The 17,762-nt window shown below is 43.2% G+C and overlaps 1 protein-coding gene across 6 annotated transcripts in view; it reads left to right on the top strand.

The window, feature by feature from the left end:
- The window catches only part of SLC4A8 (solute carrier family 4 member 8), a 77,692-nt gene that overhangs the window by 27,170 nt on the left and 32,760 nt on the right, over positions 1–17,762 (top strand). For all 6 annotated transcript variants that reach the window (XR_006604703.1, XM_013046913.2, XM_013046910.2 and 3 more), the window contains 9 exons: positions 1,216–1,404; positions 2,262–2,353; positions 3,686–3,843; positions 4,743–4,830; positions 5,946–6,092; positions 6,703–6,803; positions 13,319–13,493; positions 14,095–14,228; positions 15,008–15,253. Coding sequence is in view for 5 of the 6 variants with exons in the window: in XM_013046913.2 (XP_012902367.1) it covers positions 1,216–1,404; positions 2,262–2,353; positions 3,686–3,843; positions 4,743–4,830; positions 5,946–6,092; positions 6,703–6,803; positions 13,319–13,493; positions 14,095–14,228; positions 15,008–15,253 (1,330 nt within the window). In the remaining variant the exon portion in view is untranslated. The remainder of the gene's footprint in view (positions 1–1,215; positions 1,405–2,261; positions 2,354–3,685; positions 3,844–4,742; positions 4,831–5,945; positions 6,093–6,702; positions 6,804–13,318; positions 13,494–14,094; positions 14,229–15,007; positions 15,254–17,762) is intronic.

Raw genomic sequence — 17,762 nt, 5'->3', positions numbered from 1 at the left:
ATGACCTGAGCCGAAGGCAGCGGCTTAACCCACTGAGCCACCCAGGCGCCCTCAAGATACAGGATCTTGAAGCATGTTTACAATGTGGGGGCAGTGAGCCAATCAATATAAAGGTTAAAGATAGAGAAACCATGGATCCTCAGCTTGAATATTCAAAATATATTTTCTTTATTTAGTGTTTCTAGTACTTGGATAGTTGTGGATGGAGTTGGGGTTGAGAATAGGTTGAAGTTTTGGGGAGGCTCAAGGATAGGTATGTAGGATTGCAGTATAACTGCTCTCATTCTTTCCATTAGGGACCTGATAAATTCTTGTCAGTGATAAAGTTAGGTAAATTGGCTCGTGTATCAGCTGAGAATCAGCATTTTGTGTTTATCATTTCATTAATTTTCCATAACAAGCTTTGAGGATGGTTCGTAATATTAGCTCTGTATTACAGATAATGAAACTGGGGTATGGAAAGTTTGGGGAACTCACCCAAGATCACACAGAAGGTGGTAGAAGTGGGGTAGAATGTGGGCCTTTAGCTCTAGAACACACAATTAATAGCAGGTATGGGGCTTGCCTCCCCCTCAGACTGCGCTGGACTTGACAGGTTATAGGTTGATGCTTGGCGGCAGTTGCCGGGGTGCTTAGTTAGCTTTACCATGTGCTTAGCTTCTACCTTCAAGTGGTCATTTGGAGTGTTCTACAGTTATAGCTCCTCTTGACAATCAGAGCAATGTTGAAATCTTGGAGGAAGGGACTGCAGAGGAACTTCGGCTAATGAAAGAATAAAGTAGCTATTAATGTGGGCTTTTGAGTCAGACAGCCTTGGTTTTGAACTGTCCTGCAACTTTACTAGATGAGACATTCTGGGGAATTCTGTAATGTTTGGGCCTCAGTTTCCTGATCTGTACAAATTGTTACAGTGTCACCTAAGTCTAGAGTATTTATTTGGATTAGATTGAATTATCAGTGGAAAGTTCATAGTACCATTCTGGCACTATTAAGTGCTCAATAGTTTCTAATAAAACCGATTTGTTGCATGAATCAAGTATAACTTGCCATGGTTGCTGTCCTCAGATAACTCTTTGGGACACTGAAGCATAAGTTGTACCCGATGGAACTGCTTTCCCCTACTCTGTGCCCTTCACCCCCCACCCCACCTGATGCTGGCCTCTTTGAGTTCACGGACTGTCAGTTGGAGTGTTCATGTTAGCGCCTGCTTTCCAGACCTGATCCTGGACCAGCAAGAACTGTTCAGTGACTTGAATGACAGCATGAGGGTTAAAGTGCGAGAAGCTCTGCTCAAAAAGCATCACCATCAGAACGAGAAAAAGAGAAATAACCTCATTCCCATTGTTCGCTCCTTTGCTGAGGTTGGCAAGAAGCAGTCTGATCCACATTCGATGGATAAGAACGGTAAGATTATCAGGAGTGACTGTTTTCTCATTAATTAGACATTTAAGAACTAGTTGGAGGTGCTAAGTGACTAGAGGGTACAGGCTGTAATTGCCTAACAAGCTTCCGTGCTGACAGGGAGGATGGCGGGCTGGGGCTGATGACATTGATCTCTTGTCGACCTAGGGATGCAAGCCTCAGAAAGACCGCAGATAGGTCTTAGATCAGGGAGGCAAGTACAGTAGCATAGGTTCTTGAGTCAGACTTCCAGGCTTGAGAATCAGACTTCATTACTTGCAAAGTGTATGATTTTGGGCACCCTCCTAAATCTCTTTATGTCTCCCTTTCTCCTCTGTGGAATAAGGATAATAATAGCATCGAACAGCAAATTTATTGTGAACCTTCAATGCGATAATCCATGTAAATCCCTTAACCAGGTGCATGGTAGATTATAAACACTCAATGAACTTCAGCTGCTGATTGGTTTCCTTTTCTCTGGCCAGGCAGGGCCTAACCTGTATGTCTCCCTGCCCCTGCATACACTGAATCCCAGCGTTCAGGGATGTGCCTGGGAATCCACACACTTGAAAAGTTCTGAGGTGTACTGCTGGTTAAGAATCACTACCTTACTAGAGGAAGGAAAGATGATCAGAAATATGTTCAGGAAGAAGGTGCAGAAGTAGTAAGACGTCTGTCCTCCCTTTACCGCTAACTAGTGGGTAAGGTGATATGTATGTGTGGGTCTTAGCTTCATAGTCATCTGGATGGACTTCTCTATATGGGCTTTGCTGGAGACATGGCCTTAGCCAACCCGTGATGGATGGGGTGTGTCAAAGAGGCAAAGGGCAGACACTCAGGGAATTGTTTCCTCTGAATAGGTCAAACTGTGTCTCCTCAGTCTGTTCCCACGACAAGTCTTGAAGTAAAAAATGGAGTGAATTGTGAACACAGTCCTGTGGATTTAAGCAAGGTGAGCACAGACATGGGAACTTGCCTTAGAGGCCTAAGTGCAGCCCTAGTGGAAATGAAAGTCCTCTTGCTGGAAGCTGGTAAGCTTTGGTATTTCCTCGGTCTTTGTCTAAGACCAGAACCCCCTCTGCAGGAGAGGAGGCCCCTCTGCTCAGGTCTTCTCCCTTTCTCTCCAGCCTGGGCGGGGCCCACTCTGTTCCACCAGGTTCAGCGTGCTGGAACTGAGAGGAGCAATTGCTAATCCTTACTGATGCAGACTTCCTGATTTTTCCACCATTTTTGGGGGGTACTTACTCTTCAGCAGCTCCTTCTTACCTCCAAGGGTTTTGTTAGGACGATAATTTTTGCTCTTGTCTCCTAAAACTACTTGGCAGTTGGGACTCTTTTTCGGGACTGTGACTTGGGTGCCTCCTTGGAGCTGCTGATGTAAGCATTGATCTCCCCGCCTCCAGCCTCTTGCTGGCTGGGTCTATTCTTGACACGAGCTAGAACACGCATGGTGTCATGGTGCTCCTCTGCCTGTAAGGCTCCCTGTTTTATTCAGAAAAGCTGAAATCTCTGACAAAGCATTCAAGTATTTTAAGATGGAAAAAAATGTGGCCTAGCGCTTCAACAACAGTCTTTGAGAAAGAGTGGGGTAATGGGATTCAAATCAGAACACCTGGATTTAAATTTCCTCTCTTCAAAGCTTCACTGGGCAAGTGAACTTATCTGGGTCTCAGCTGCTTCATTTTTAAAATAAAAAAATGGGGCTGACCATCAAAAGAAATGAAATCTTGCCATTTGCAACAACATGGATGGAACTAGAGCGTATCATGCTTAGCGAAATAAGTCAAGCAGAGAAAGACAACTATCATATGATCTCCCTGATATGAGGAAGTGGTGATGCAACATGGAGGCTTAAGTGGGTAGAAGAATAAATGAAACAAGATGGGATTGGGAGGGAGACAAACCATAAGTGACTCTTAATCTCACAAAACAAACTGAGGGTTGCCGGGGGGAGGGGGTTTGGGAGAAGGGGGTGGGATTATGGACATTGGGGAGGGTATGTGATTTGGTGAGTGCTGTGAAGTGTGTAAACCTGGTGATTCACAGACCTGTACCCCTGGGGATAAAAATATATGTTTATAAAAATAAAAAAATTAAAAAAAAAAAAATGGGGCTGACAAGGCCTGTTTTATCCACTTTACAGAGTTATTGTAAGGATTATGTGAACTAGTGTAAGAAAACACTTGTTAAATCATAAAATAGCAGATGAACGTCAGGTACGAGAGGGTGAATGATGTTTGAGGGGATGCTCCTAGGTTGTCAGAGAGTTCTTTTGGACTTGCAGGTGGATCTTCATTTCATGAAAAAAATTCCCACTGGGGCAGAGGCCTCAAATGTCCTTGTTGGAGAGGTGGATACTTTGGACCGCCCCATTGTTGCCTTTGTGAGGCTGTCTCCTGCTGTTCTTCTTTCAGGCCTGACAGAAGTGCCCATCCCTACCAGGTAAAGACAAGGACTGCAAAACTCCAGTACAAATTTGTGTGAGCGCTGGTGGATGAAAGTAGCTAATGCCAAAATCTAGGATTAACTGGGGAATGCTATTTAAAATTCAGCAGTGCTCTCACTGGGGGTATATTTGATTAATTCCATGCAGAAGGACTCTAAGAGTTTTAAGGCTGTGACTATACAGTATCTACAGGCTTGGGAATGGAGAACTGAAGAGCATCCAAAGGGCAGACCATGGGCTAATCACTTGTTAGGATGGGAAGCCTGAGTCTTAGTCTCCCAGTTCCACAGAGCCGTGTCTTGGGGAAAGGTCTCTGAGCAAAGGTATTGATGTCTTTTTCCACAGTTCTGGCAGGATTTGTAATGGTTTGCAAATATGTCCACATTTCTTCATAAGGCTATTCACGCACTCTGAAAGTGGTGACTCAGGTGATTCAGAGCCCCGTTAATTACAGAGTACCCAGATGTCCAGAACACAGTTTAGACCCCTCTATTGGTCTTCATCATTTCAACTTCCTTATCCCTCTCCTCTCCCCATGATTTTCTTATTAGAGCAATGAAAGAGATTCAGAAAACCTTGAATTTGCACTACAATGGTATGTTTTGAAAAAAGCATTTTTTTCTATTGTAAGGAATTGTGTCTATGGAAACCCTAAGAATGGTAACCATATTATTGAATGGAGTATTGAAATAGCTTTCAATGCTCATAGCGGAGCTTTTAGGTCAAGGCAACTTCTATTGCCCCATCATTAGCCTGTCATGTTTTATTGAAGTTATGACAGTGATTTCTGTTTGATAGGAAAGAGAAATGTTTTGTTGTTTAGAGAGGAATATGATGACACTTCTTTATGTTTACTGACATAATTTATAATTTCATCCTCTTTATGTCTTGCCAGATTTTTGTTTATCCTATTGGGTCCAGTAGGGAAAGGTCAGCAGTACCATGAGATTGGCAGATCCATGGCTACCATCATGACAGATGAGGTATGAGCCACCTCTTCCCATTCATGCTACAGACACTTACTGAGTATCTGTGCCAAGTCCTATGCTGTTTTTTGGAGATAAAATAATTACCATCCTGGGTAATTATCTTCAGGGAAGCAGTTCAGGTCACTTCTCTGAATGCCTTTTGTAGGAGGACCAAACCTTCTTGGAGGTATTTCTTCCTATGTTATCTCTCCCTTTTTGAGAAATCAAGGATTCAGAGAATTCCTTTTCTGGGAAAATTATTATTGCCAATTAGGATACCTAGAGAGAAAGACACAAAGGCTGACAACTTTCTAGAGAGGATGGTTAATTCCGTACATAAAGGCTATTTACATAAAGAAACCTCACTCTTATTCCATGTAAACGAGAATAGTTTGCATAAAGGTCAGGGGTATGAACTTGGGCACTGTAATGTGAATGTCCCAAGAAAACTGGATATTTTGGCTGCCATGGTGCTGGATCCCCACTATATACCTTAGTAAGGCCTGCACTGCTCATGTAAGCTTCAGTGTAATGTTTTTAAGGCATGTCTTAGCAGGTAGAGTGAGGGGGGGGTTGTGTTTTCTTATCTCTCTTTGACTGGGAAACTTATTTCTTGGAGAGAACTTCATTAGTAATTCCACCCAGTTTTTCCAACTATTATGATCAGGAAAATTTCCCATGCCTTTTGCCTTTTGTTCCATTCTTTGGAGGGATGACAACGATACAATGTTAGAGTCTTATCTCTTCTTGTACTAACAGACACATAGCTAGTCCTTCTTGACTAGCTCATCTTCGGGTTTATGTTTTTTATCAGTTTATCTCTACTTTTTTTTTTGGTAAAGATTTTTATTTATTTGACAGAGAGAGACCCAGCTAGAGAGGGAACACAAGCAGGGGGAGTGGGAGAATCCTGGGACCCGGGGATTATGACCTGAGCTGAAGCCAGATGTGTAACAATTGAGCCACCCAGAGGCCTCTTATTTTTGCATTTTTTTAAATGCTAAAGTTTTCCACATTTCAGATCCCTATGACAGATAAAAATCACGAGGGTGTATCTGTCCTTCACCATAGTCACTGGTGATTGTTTTAAGTTATTTTCAACTTTCCTGAGGATTTTTTCTTCCCTGTAGATATTTCATGACGTGGCATATAAGGCAAAAGAACGAGATGATCTCCTGGCGGGAATTGATGAGTTCCTGGATCAGGTCACTGTGCTGCCTCCAGGGGAGTGGGACCCCTCCATTAGAATCGAGCCACCCAAAAATGTCCCCTCCCAGGTAATGTATGCACATTAGCATCCCCAAGGCTTCCCAACGGTAGAGAGGGGAGGGAAGGACATTTCTTGGGAGTAGATTGTAGATGAGGCCATGCAATGAAAGGAGCAAGGTGCAGAGTCGCAGCCAGTCACCCAGGCTTGTGGCCTGACTAGAGTGGAAAGGGAGCACCTGCACATTAGCCACTGCACTTGGTGCTTTACAAATGCTAGCTCAGCCTTGCTGGCAGCATCCCCAATTCAGTATTTTTATCCTTAGTTTTACAAATAGATAAAACTATCTTCAAAGTTTTAAGGGAAAGTAAGATTACACAGAGAGAGATTTGAAAAGAGAACTTAGGACAGAGCTGACGCCAAAGCTTCCATTTTTCTGTTTCTGGACAAGGCAGAGTTAGGAGTTAGGTACTAGTAGAGAGGGGGAGAAATTCTGTGTACTTGTTTGTTTTTCAGCAAAATCAAATAAACTGCCCCAAATCAGTAAATGCATTTGAAAACGACAAACCCTTGGGTATTTGGGGGCTGCTTTTGGATTCTCTTCTTACCACTACCCCCTGTTAGCAGGAAGGACAGAACAGATGGCTGACTTTACTAATCTGGGGGTCCTTTGTTAAAAGGAGAAAAGGAAAATGCCTGGAGTTCCAAACGGAAATGTTTGCCACATAGAACCGGAACCACACGGGGGCCACAGCGGGCCGGAACTTCAGCGCACCGGGCGGTAAGTCCACGGACGTTTCACAGCTCGTACTGCTTACCGGGCTGAAGGTGTGCAAAGCAACGAGTCGGACTTTTTGCTTTCAGCTTTTGTCTCCCTAGTATACTGCCTGGGAATGACTTTCCAAATGGAACCACTGACTATAATAAGTATTGCAAATATATCAGATATGGTATTCATTCATTCAAGTTTCTCAAACTACCTACCAAAGTTTGTCTCCCCTCCCCTCCTTTCCACACATTATTCCCCGATTTGAACACTCATTCTCTTCCTCATCTCCTGGCTGCCATTTGTCCTTTGTTTCGGCTTAGGTGTCACTTCCTTTGGAAAGCCTTCTAAGACTCTACAGATGAGGTTCGGTATTCCCGCTATGTGGTGCCACAGCTTTGAGTTCTGTCTTCACTCGTCTGCCACCCGCCTCCCCTCCCCGGGACCCTACGCCCCGCACCCCGCCCCCGCCCAGCCCCACCCTGCCCCAGGTTCCAGCCCTTCTCATACTTTATTATCATTGCTTAATTTGTTGTCTTCCCGCTGGAACGTTTGCCGCTAGAGGGCGGGGTGCCCACTCTATTCCTAGCACCCAGCACCGTGCCCTGCACAGACTAGGCACTCAATATCTGAAGAACTTATGAATGAATACTTTTAGAATGATCCCTGTTCTGTAGCATGAGTGGACTAAGTATAGATAAATACCGAGTAATTATTTGAACTTAAGAAACTCCCTTAGAGTAGGAATATAGGTAGTACTTGAGAGGTGTGTGTGTTTCTCAATAGTCAACCTACTCTTCTAGGCCAGGATTCTATGGACAGATGCCCAAGGAGAAGGTTCTCTATGGAAGGTTAGGGAAGCAGGTCTCCAGACTTGGTTTTATTTGTCAGGTGGGAAGGTGGTAAAGAGGAATTTTTCTTTTTTTAAGATTTTATTTATTTATTTGACAGACAGAGATCACAAGTAGGCAGAGAGACAGGCAGAGAGAGAGAGAGAGAGAAGAGGAAGCAGGATCCCTGCTGAGCAGAGAGCCCGATGTGGGGCTTGATCCCAGGACTCTGGGATCATGATGTGAGCCGAAGGCAGAGGCTTTAACCCACTGAGCCACCCAGGTGCCCTAAGTGGGTGATATTTTGGGTTGGAGTGACATCTAGGGTTTCCCCAGATTGTGGGAGAGGGTTGAGACCATAGTTCTGTCTCTGTAAATTGTCTAAGCAGGACACGTTGGTGGAGATTCTCAGGACAGGACTCTGATCACAGAGAAAAGCTTTGTTACATCCTCTACTTCCTCACTTTCACCTTATTTTTTCCCTCTTTGCTTGAAGTTGTTTTCCTTAGTTTTCTCTCCTCAGTACTCTATGCAGTGGAAACTCAGGGTTTTTTTTTTTTTTTAGAATTATAGACAGTCATCTATTTTTCCATTCTTGGAAATTCAGGGAAGAGCTGGAAAAGGAGACTGAGAAGCAGCAGAAGAGACACCTAACTAGCAGTTTCCAGAGGGGAAGTGTGTTTCCTGGCTGGAGGAAGGTATTTGAGGTTGGGGAAAGATAATTGGGTTCTGGGGAGGGATCATGGAGGAAAGGAACAGTCCTTTGATGGAAGGGAGTCACTAAAATGAGGAAGCAACCTCCGAAAGTGAGTTAAACATTTTCTTTACAGTTGGGAGAAGCCTGAATTGGGTGGGAGACCTGGTTTTGAGAGGTAGTTCAAGGGAAACATCTGTCCTTAGAATAGGTTCCAGGATTGAGGCTGTTCTGGAAGAGGTGGTGGTTTTGGGGAGAACAGTCTTAGGAATGGCTTTGATAGTATTTCAGACTTGTGATTTATTTTTTGAATATAAATGGTGTCCATACCCTAGGATTTAAAGTTTGAAGGTAGTGGAAATGAGGGCAACAGGATTTCCTCCAAATGATATCCATGCAGGAGTGAGATTTCAGGGTTCTTTTGGTGTCAGATGAGAACAACCTAGAGTCTCAGGCTTTTTGAGGGGGTCATTTGTCATCAATTCCACGTGGGGGTTGAGGAGAGCATTAGATCGGATCTCAACAATTATAGATTCTCGACAATGGTGCCGGACATCCCAAAAGAGAATCTCATACAGCCAGAATCATCGCATGCTTTCTCATGGCATCAAAGTACTCTTACTCACAAATTCACATAGGGTTTGAGGAAGTTCTCCCTTTGTGTCTTGTCAGGAAGTTATGGAGTTGATGAGACTGAAAGGAAGAGTTATCTAGGCTCAGAGCCTAGTCTGCTTGGTGAGGGAGATATTTTCTCTTCCTGAACTCCTACTAAAGTTTTCCTTAGAACCCTTTGTAGAAGACCTCAAGACACATGGCCTTTCTCCCATTGTAGACTTGTAGTGGCTACTACAAGGGGACTTAATGCCTGCATCAGAAATTATGGTTCTGTGCCAACTCTTGCCCCTTTCCCAATCTCAGAGTAATGAGATCACTCTCAAAGAGTGAACATAAACCCACCCACACAGATGGACATCCTAGAACTTTCTGGACCTGCCTGGACTGCACAGACTAAAAATACATTAGCAGCCTCGGTTTTGGAGTTCTTCATACTGTTAGTTGTGTTTCTTTGAGGTGGAGAATCTGCTTTATGCCTATCATGTTGTATGGCCTCAGGCAAAACTTGGAGACTTCAGGGATGTTCTACTTGTTGGATGGTGAGGTATATGAATATGGGGGAGTGTAGACTCTAAGAAGGTGGGAAAGAGACAGGTGGAAAGGAGTAGTCTGAGTTCTTTATTACATGGCCTACTGTGCCAGGGCTAACGACAGTGTCTTTGGACCTCCCTGATGTTGATGCAGGCAATGATGCTGATGAATTCCCGTACATAGTAATGAGGAAAGTCTGACTAGGGGCACCTGGGTGGCTCAGTAGGTTAAAGCCTCTGCTTTCGGCTCAGGTCATGATCTCGGGGTCCTGGGATCAAGCCCCACATTGGGCTCTCTGCTCACAGGGAGCCTGCTTCCTCTCTCTCTGCCTGCCTCTGCCTACTTGTGATCTGTCTGTCAAATAAATAAATAAATCTTAAAAAAAAAAAAATGTCTGACTAGAGTGTTCCTAGGCCAGAAGCCTCACCACCAGGAGGATACTCTGAAAGGGCTTTTTCAAGGTGTTTTTATGTACTTTATTGGGTTATTGCCGCTTTGGGGAAGGGTTAATGAAGAAAAAGAATCAGGAGCTGCTATCTCGATGATCCCCACCCCCCACACTTCAAACAGGTTTCTTCCAAAGCATACCAGACAGAGGATGGCTGTCCTGTCCTTAAAGCCCTCCAGAGAAGGGCTCCTTAAGTCAGTGCTCCAGAGCCTAGTGACCCTCTACACGGGTAAGTCCTGTCTTGCATCAAGCTTAAATTCATAGCCCTGTGTACCTCCTATCCCAGCAAAACTTGAACATCAAGGGTAGTTTTGAAAGGGAAAGGAAGTCTCAGATGTGAAGAGAAGCATCCGTGCCTGATCTTGTGGTAGATGTGTGATTATGGTCTGATTTTTATGCATGAATGACATATAAGGCTGACTTTGTAAACAGTGTTCAGAAATTATTAATTTATAGTTATATTACCAATAAAAGCCTCAGATCTTTTCTGTCCTTAATTATTTATTTATTAAAGATTTTATTTATTTGACAGAGAAAGATACAGCGAGAGAGGGAACACAAGCAAGGGGAGTGGGAGAGGGAGAAGCAGGCTTCCTGCTGAGCAGGGAGTCCAATGCAGGGCTCAATCCCAGGACGCAGTGTTCATGATTGGAGCTGAAGGGAGACACCTAATGACTGAGCCACCCAGGCACCCCCCTCTTATTTATTTTTTAAAAAAGATTTTATTATATATTTGAGAGAGAGAGAGAGTGTATGAGCAGGGGTGAGGGGCAGAGGGAGAGGGAAAAGCTGAGCAAGGAGTGCCACACAGAGCCCAAGCCCAAGACCCCAAGACCATGACATGAGCCAAAGGCAGACACTTAACCAGCTGAGCCACCCAGGCACCCCTTCTTTCCCTTTTTAATCACCACTAGGCAAACAGATATCCTCCCTTTCCATTGGCTTCTTAGGAATCCAGTTCACATAAATCCTTTGCCTGTTACTCACAGACATTCCTCACTGAAGGTGCCTCCTGCATCCAAGGGGGTGCTGAGCAGTCATGGCAGCATCTCCCGTTGCCTAGTGGGGTGAGGCTCATTATTGCAGAAGGAGATTATTTTCCCAGAACAATACCCTTCCGAGGAAGGTCATCAATGATTAAGAGGTGATATTTATACGGAACCAAGATTCTGTGTTGGTAAAGACCCAGAAATGCTTATATCGTGCCCTACACTAGTCACAGTTGCCTATAAGGTCTTATTTACCTAGAGGACAAAGCAAAACAGAGTGACACTTTATTACAAATTGGAGCCTTGGTTCCAAACCCTGAGGTGGAATTCTCACACTCCGGGTTAGATCCTATAGATAGCTCCTTACCTAAGCTAGATAGATTGCCAGATAGACGAGAAACAAACTTATCTTTGCCTCTCTTCCCTAAGCCAAGACCTAGATTGTGATGTTACTGATATAAATTAAAAGAATGGTAAATCCCAACTATACCCAGCCAAATCAGAGGAAAAGAGCAAACGGGCAAGACAGAATAGCATCTGCCCTGTGTCTACCTGTGCCCTCAGTGCACCTGGCTAGGGGAGAGAAGGCATTCACATGGAGAGAGAGTGAGAGCTGGCTGGGCCTTCTCCCCTGGCGCCCACGTTCCAGGCCTCTTGGTTCTCCTCCAGGCTCTCAGGCAGAGAGAAAGAAAGAGCTGGCCAAGCCTCCTTTCATGAAAGAATAGCTCATTTTTTGTTTTTAGCTTTTTATTATGGAAAATTTCAACCACATAAGACAGAAGAGAGAATGGTACAATGAACCCCTGTGTGCCCATCAAGAGTGATGAACACTTTGCCAATTATGTTTCATCTATTTCTCCCCACTTAATTGTTTTATTTTTATGTTTTCTAGATTATTTAAAACCAAATCACCGGTATCATGTCATTTTACCTGTAACTACTTCAGTATGTATCTCTGTTTGATGAGGACATTTTAAAAAACAACTATCATGCCATTAAGATATCTAACGCAATTAACACTAATTCTTTAAATTGTCTAATGCTCAGTTCATATTCAACTTTTCGTGATTGTCTTAGCAACATCTTTTTAGAGTTATTTGCTTAACATAAGATCCAATCAGGAGTTGCATTTGGTTATTATGATCCTATTTTATAACAGCTTTCCTTCCTTTTTTTCTGTGCCACTGATTTGTAGAGGAGACCAGGCCATTTGTCCTGTAGAATGCCAAGTGACTCTTTTTGCGACTCTCCTACCAGCTTTCACTCTGATACAGGGACTCCACTCTCAGGAAAAGTGACCCCATTTGAGAACGCTACTCCTCCTTGGTGTGGGATATCTTGCTCTTGATCAGTCTCATCCTTGGGAAGTGGAGAAGGGTCCCCAAAGTCCTGGCACCGAGTCCTGTTGATTCTACTTCCCGTTTAAGCCCTTGAATCCGTCCACTTCTCCTCGTCCCAATCTACTGCCTCCAGTCTTGCTCCACATTCCATTCATTATATCTCTGCCAGACAGATCCTTCCAGAATGCATGTTTATGTTGTTCTCCTGTTTACAATCCTTCAGTGATGTGACATGCCATTAGCATAAGGTTTTAATTCTGTAAAACAATTTATAAGGCTCTTTGTGACTTGGCTTCTCCAGCTTCTCCAGCTTTTCCATCCTCGCCTGTTGGCATTGGCTCCTCAGTCTCCTCCCACCCCACTCTTCCCATAGTTCGGGCAGCCATGCGCTCTCACCTCTAGGTGGCGCCCGTGCTAGCCCCTCTCCCTCATCTGGCTGACCCCTGATCTGAGTCCCTGCTGAAATGTCCCTCCCTGTCCTATGCTGTCTGCGGGGGCACCCTCACTGCACTGCCTATCTCATGCACTAGATTGTGGGTCCTGGAGAGAAGGGCTGTGTTGTCTTGCTCACTGCTGCCTCTCTAGCCCCTGGCATAAGGCCTGGCATGAAGTTATCTGCTATTACTTGTCAACTGCCTGAATGAATTATTATGCTAATTTCTCAACAGGAAGGTGGGTAGCTGTTCAGAGCAGGAAAGTGCATGTGATGGGGCTTTTAATGTAGACTACATATACTAAAACTAACAACTTTAATACCTTGAGTTGGTTTTGTACATTTCTTCCTAACAGCTCAGGATTTGAAATTTGAAGCTATTACTTAATTTCACGTTAATTTTTTGGAATGGGTAACATGCACACCCAAATTCATCCTTTTTAGGCTTGGGATAATCAGTCAAACTCACACCCTTAGCTGCAAATAGAATCTGTGCTGACCCCCGAGAGATCTCTTGTACTTGGGGTCAAATTGAAGCCAAAGTATGTCTTAGTACAGAACACATTTGAAGGGCTTTTCAAATGGGTGCTGTTCAGATCCTTTCATGGAAGCGGGACCATGTCAGCCGTCTGTCTGCCATGTTTCCACAGGCTCTTTGGGGGCTTGGTGTTGGACATCAAGCGGAAGGCCCCCTGGTACTGGAGCGACTACCGGGATGCACTCAGCTTACAGTGTTTGGCCTCCTTTCTGTTCCTGTACTGTGCCTGCATGTCGCCTGTCATCACCTTTGGGGGATTGCTCGGAGAAGCCACTGAGGGACGCATAGTAAGGACTTTTAACCACTTCTATGGGTCCCTACACAAGACTTAAAGTACTGTGTTGCCAGTCAAGTCTGCTGAAGAGGAAAGCTCCCAGGCTAGAACCAAGGAGATTAAATCCTTTCCACTGAATTACTGTGGTCTTCTGACTTCATACGGTGAAGCAACACAGTTTCCCCTTTAGAATAGACTCTCTTCCACTTGAATATCAAATTCAGTGGTTGATGGCCCAGTTGAATTACCTGGTGCTCAAAGGATGGAAAATGATACATCAATGTCATTTGACATTTGAGGTGACTCAGTGATGGCTCGTTGTGTGAATGGTGTCATTGTGTTTTCTGTGTATATTTCCGTATACTGAATAGAGTCACCGAAGAACAGGACTTAGTTAAGGAATCATACATGGTTGGATTTGGGCACCTGAATCATCACAGTGGTACCTGTTTACAGGGGTATTAGACAGTGTGTACTCTTCACTCTTGCTAAGATGAAACACAAGCAAATGGCTTGTCAGGGCACACAAGAGATCTAAGTCAGGAATGTACAGAAGCCCACATTACTGGTTACAGACGGGTTATGGACTCTGATGATTTCTTTTCCCCCCTTAGAGTGCAATTGAATCCTTGTTTGGAGCCTCCATGACTGGGATTGCCTATTCCTTGTTTGCGGGACAGGCTCTCACCATCCTAGGAAGTACGGGGCCAGTGCTTGTGTTTGAAAAGATTTTGTTCAAATTCTGCAAGTAAGACATTTGGTTTTCTGAAAACTCTAACTCAATGTGCTAATTGTGCTCTTAGAATTGAATGCCAGGATCCTAGGTGAGGGCAAGCAGGCAAATATTACTGGATTTTACTGGATTGTAAAAACCAGAAGGACGAATATCATTTGGTTTGTTGTCCTGTCCCCCAGGTAGTACTGTACTTAAAATAGTGCATCTCTCAGTCTTAAAGAGCTTTATTAATGGCCCTCAGCCATTATTGAAGTCTTGGCTTTTTATCTTTAAAACAAACAAACAAACAAAAAAACTTTCCTAGCTAATTCAAATTCCTCTATTTTTATTTCAAGTTCACTTTTAATTTGGCCTAATACACCCTCTTCATATTCTGGTTGCTAGTGGTGTGTGGAGACTTGGCAGAACCCTTATCTCCCTACTTTTCCTATAAAATCTTTTCTCCATTTTGTATTAGGAGTGGGAATATGTGGAACAAGGGCCAGCTCCATTTTCCTAACTGCAAGAATAAGATCTGAATCACGTTGGCCAAAAATGACAGGAATGCATGAGGGCTCTTCCCTCCTTCTCCGCTTCCCATGTCCTTGCTGTGGCAAATACCAGCTTGCAGAGCAAATCTTTTGTCACAGCTGTCCCTGGGCAGCATTGAGGAGGGAAGTACAGTTAGAATTAGGGACAAATTGGGTTGCAATACCAGAATGGGTACTGTGAGAAAAACTAACTACATTTCTGACCCTTTGTCTTATAATTCATCCATCCATACTTTCTGATGAACCTTGGTCTTGTTTCAGAGACTACGCTCTTTCATACCTCTCCCTGAGAGCTTGTATTGGACTGTGGACCGCCTTCCTGTGTATCGTCCTTGTGGCAACTGATGCCAGTTCCCTTGTCTGTTACATTACCCGCTTCACAGAAGAAGCGTTTGCCTCCCTGATTTGCATTATTTTTATCTATGAAGCCATAGAAAAGCTGATTCACCTGGCAGAGACCTACCCCATCCACATGCACAGCCAGCTGGACCACCTTAGCCTGTATTAGTAAGTATGGTTTCTACTTGTCTTTTCTTTTTTTCTTCCTTTTTTTTTTTAATTGTACAGGGAACCTGACTTTATGGGCTGAATGCAGTGTACCAGAGAGTATTTGTAGCTTGTGTTAAGGAATAAGGAAGTGTCTTGGCCCTCTTGCTGGGAAATAGGGCTGGGGATGTGGAGACCTGGAAGATCTGCCAGAGAGGAGAACAGTCAGGAGTGATGATGGAGAGGATGGACTAAGAGTGAAACTCAGGGCACATGAGAAATGCTTTCCAGAGCATGGCTTTTGGTTCAGGCACGAGACAAAAATGGGCTGCAAAGGCGGGGGTGGGGGGAATTCAAGTTAGTTGTTGGGAAGAACTTTTTACAAGGATTTGAGAGTCCTTGGAGCATGTTTTCTGAAAATATATATAGACTATTCTTCGGAATCATTAAGTAGAGATATAATAATAATTCCTTAGAGATCCACAAGCCTCTTACTTTGTTTCCTAAAGATCTAATAATCTATTTACTTACCTAGATTTCAACCCAAGAGACTCTGTTCTTTGCATGTTTAAGACAGTTCAGATCAGCTGGAAAAGAAGCATAGTATTTGGCTGTGCTCTCAACCATCTAGGAGAGTCTAGTCCTATAAAACATTTCTTATCTGGAATAATATTCTCCAAATTATGACTAGAGACCCTCAACCTTTAGCTCTGTCCATCCAGTTCACTCCCTGCTGGCTGTACCTTTCTGATGTGGTGGGTCTGGTTGTGAAACAAACAATTTCAACCTGAAAGTATCTGAGCAGAGAGGGCACACTGCCAGGAGGTGTCTGCCACCTAGCTATGGATACACTTCTATAGATTTTGCTTATGGATTTATTAACCTTTTAAAGGTCTGAATTCATAAAAAATTTGTTAGAATTTTGAAATTACTCCTTTTTTTTTTGCTTTTTAAATTTTTTATGTTCAGTTAGCTACGGTATAGTAAATAATTGGCCTTTGATGCAGTGTTCAGTGATTCAGTAGTTAGGTATAACATGCTCCTCACAGCACATGCCCTCCTCAATACCTATCACTCTATTATCCCCTCCTCCCACCCCCCTCCCCTCCTCCCCCGATTGTTTCTCGGGGTCCACACTCTCTCATCGTTCATCTCCCTTTCTGATTTCTCCCCCTTTGCATTTCCCTCCCTTCCCCTATGGTTCTTTGTGCTATTGCTTGTTTGGGATCTCATCAGATAAAAAGCTTCTACACAGCAAAGGAATCAGTCAACAAAGCTAAGAGGCAACCCACAGAAAGGGAGAAGATACTTGTAAATGACATTGTAGATAAAGGGCTGATATCCAAGATCTATAAAGAACTTCTCAAACTCAACACTCAAAAAAAAACTAATAACCTAGTCAAAAAATGGGCACAGACACTTCTCCAAAAAAGACCTACAAATGGCTCAGAGATACATGAAAAAATACTCGACATCATTAGCCATCAGGGAAATTCAAATCAAAACCACAATGATATATCAACTTACACCAGTTAGAATGGCAAAAATTAACAAAACAGGAAACAACAAGTGTTGGTGAGGATGCAGAGCAAGGGGAACCCTCTCACACTGTTGGTAGAAATGTAAGCTGGTGCAGCCACTTTGGAAAACAGTATGGAGGTTCCTCAAGATGTTAAGAACAGAGCTATCCTACAACCCAGCAATTGCACTACCAGGTATTTACCCCAAAGATACAGATGTAGTGAAAAGAAAGGGCACATGCACCCCAATGTTCATAGCAGTGATGTCCACAATAGCCAAACTGTAGTAGGAGCTGAGATGTCCTTCAACAGATGAATGGATACAGAAGATGTGGTCCATATATACAATGGAATATTACTCAGCCATCAGAAATGGTGAACACCCACCATTTGCATTGGCATGGATGTACCTGGAGGGAGGGATTATGCTAAGTGAGATAAGTCAAACAGAGAAACAGTTATCATATGGTTTCACTCATATGTGGAACATAAGCAGTAACATGAAATTATTTTAATAATTACAAAATATAACAACCATTAGGAAGTATGGTCTTTAAAGCCTTGTGGATTGCTGATTGGCATTGGGGTAACATTCATTCTTTGACCTTTTTAAAAATCATATATTCATTTAACAACATTTGTTGAGCACCTACTATGTGCCAAGTACTTTTTTAGGCCCTGTCATAGGGCATGACAGATAAAGGATCTACCTTTATGAGGCTTATATCCTAATGAGAGAAGACAAACAAAAGTACCCAGCCTTGGATTGAGTAGGCTTTGGATCTGGATACTGTAATTCTGTGTTAATAAAGCTCAAGATGGTATTTTCCATATTTGTTTTCCATTGTTTGTAGCTAGAACTCTCCAATTCTTTAAATTATTTTATGTTGGTATTTGTGAAACTGATTTTTAAATTTTTAATTGATTATTTTATTTTATTTTTAAAAAGATTTTATTTATTTATTTCTTGGAGATGGAGAAAGAGCACAAGCTGGGGTAGGGGGCAGAAG

This window comes from Mustela putorius, unplaced genomic scaffold (genome assembly GCF_011764305.1).
Source record: "Mustela putorius furo isolate JIRA1106 unplaced genomic scaffold, ASM1176430v1.1 tig00537227_pilon_pilon_pilon, whole genome shotgun sequence".
NCBI classification, from domain to species: Eukaryota; Metazoa; Chordata; class Mammalia; order Carnivora; family Mustelidae; genus Mustela; species Mustela putorius.
The sequence above is the reverse complement of the archived record's forward strand: the minus strand, read 5'-3'. Positions and strand labels throughout refer to the sequence as shown.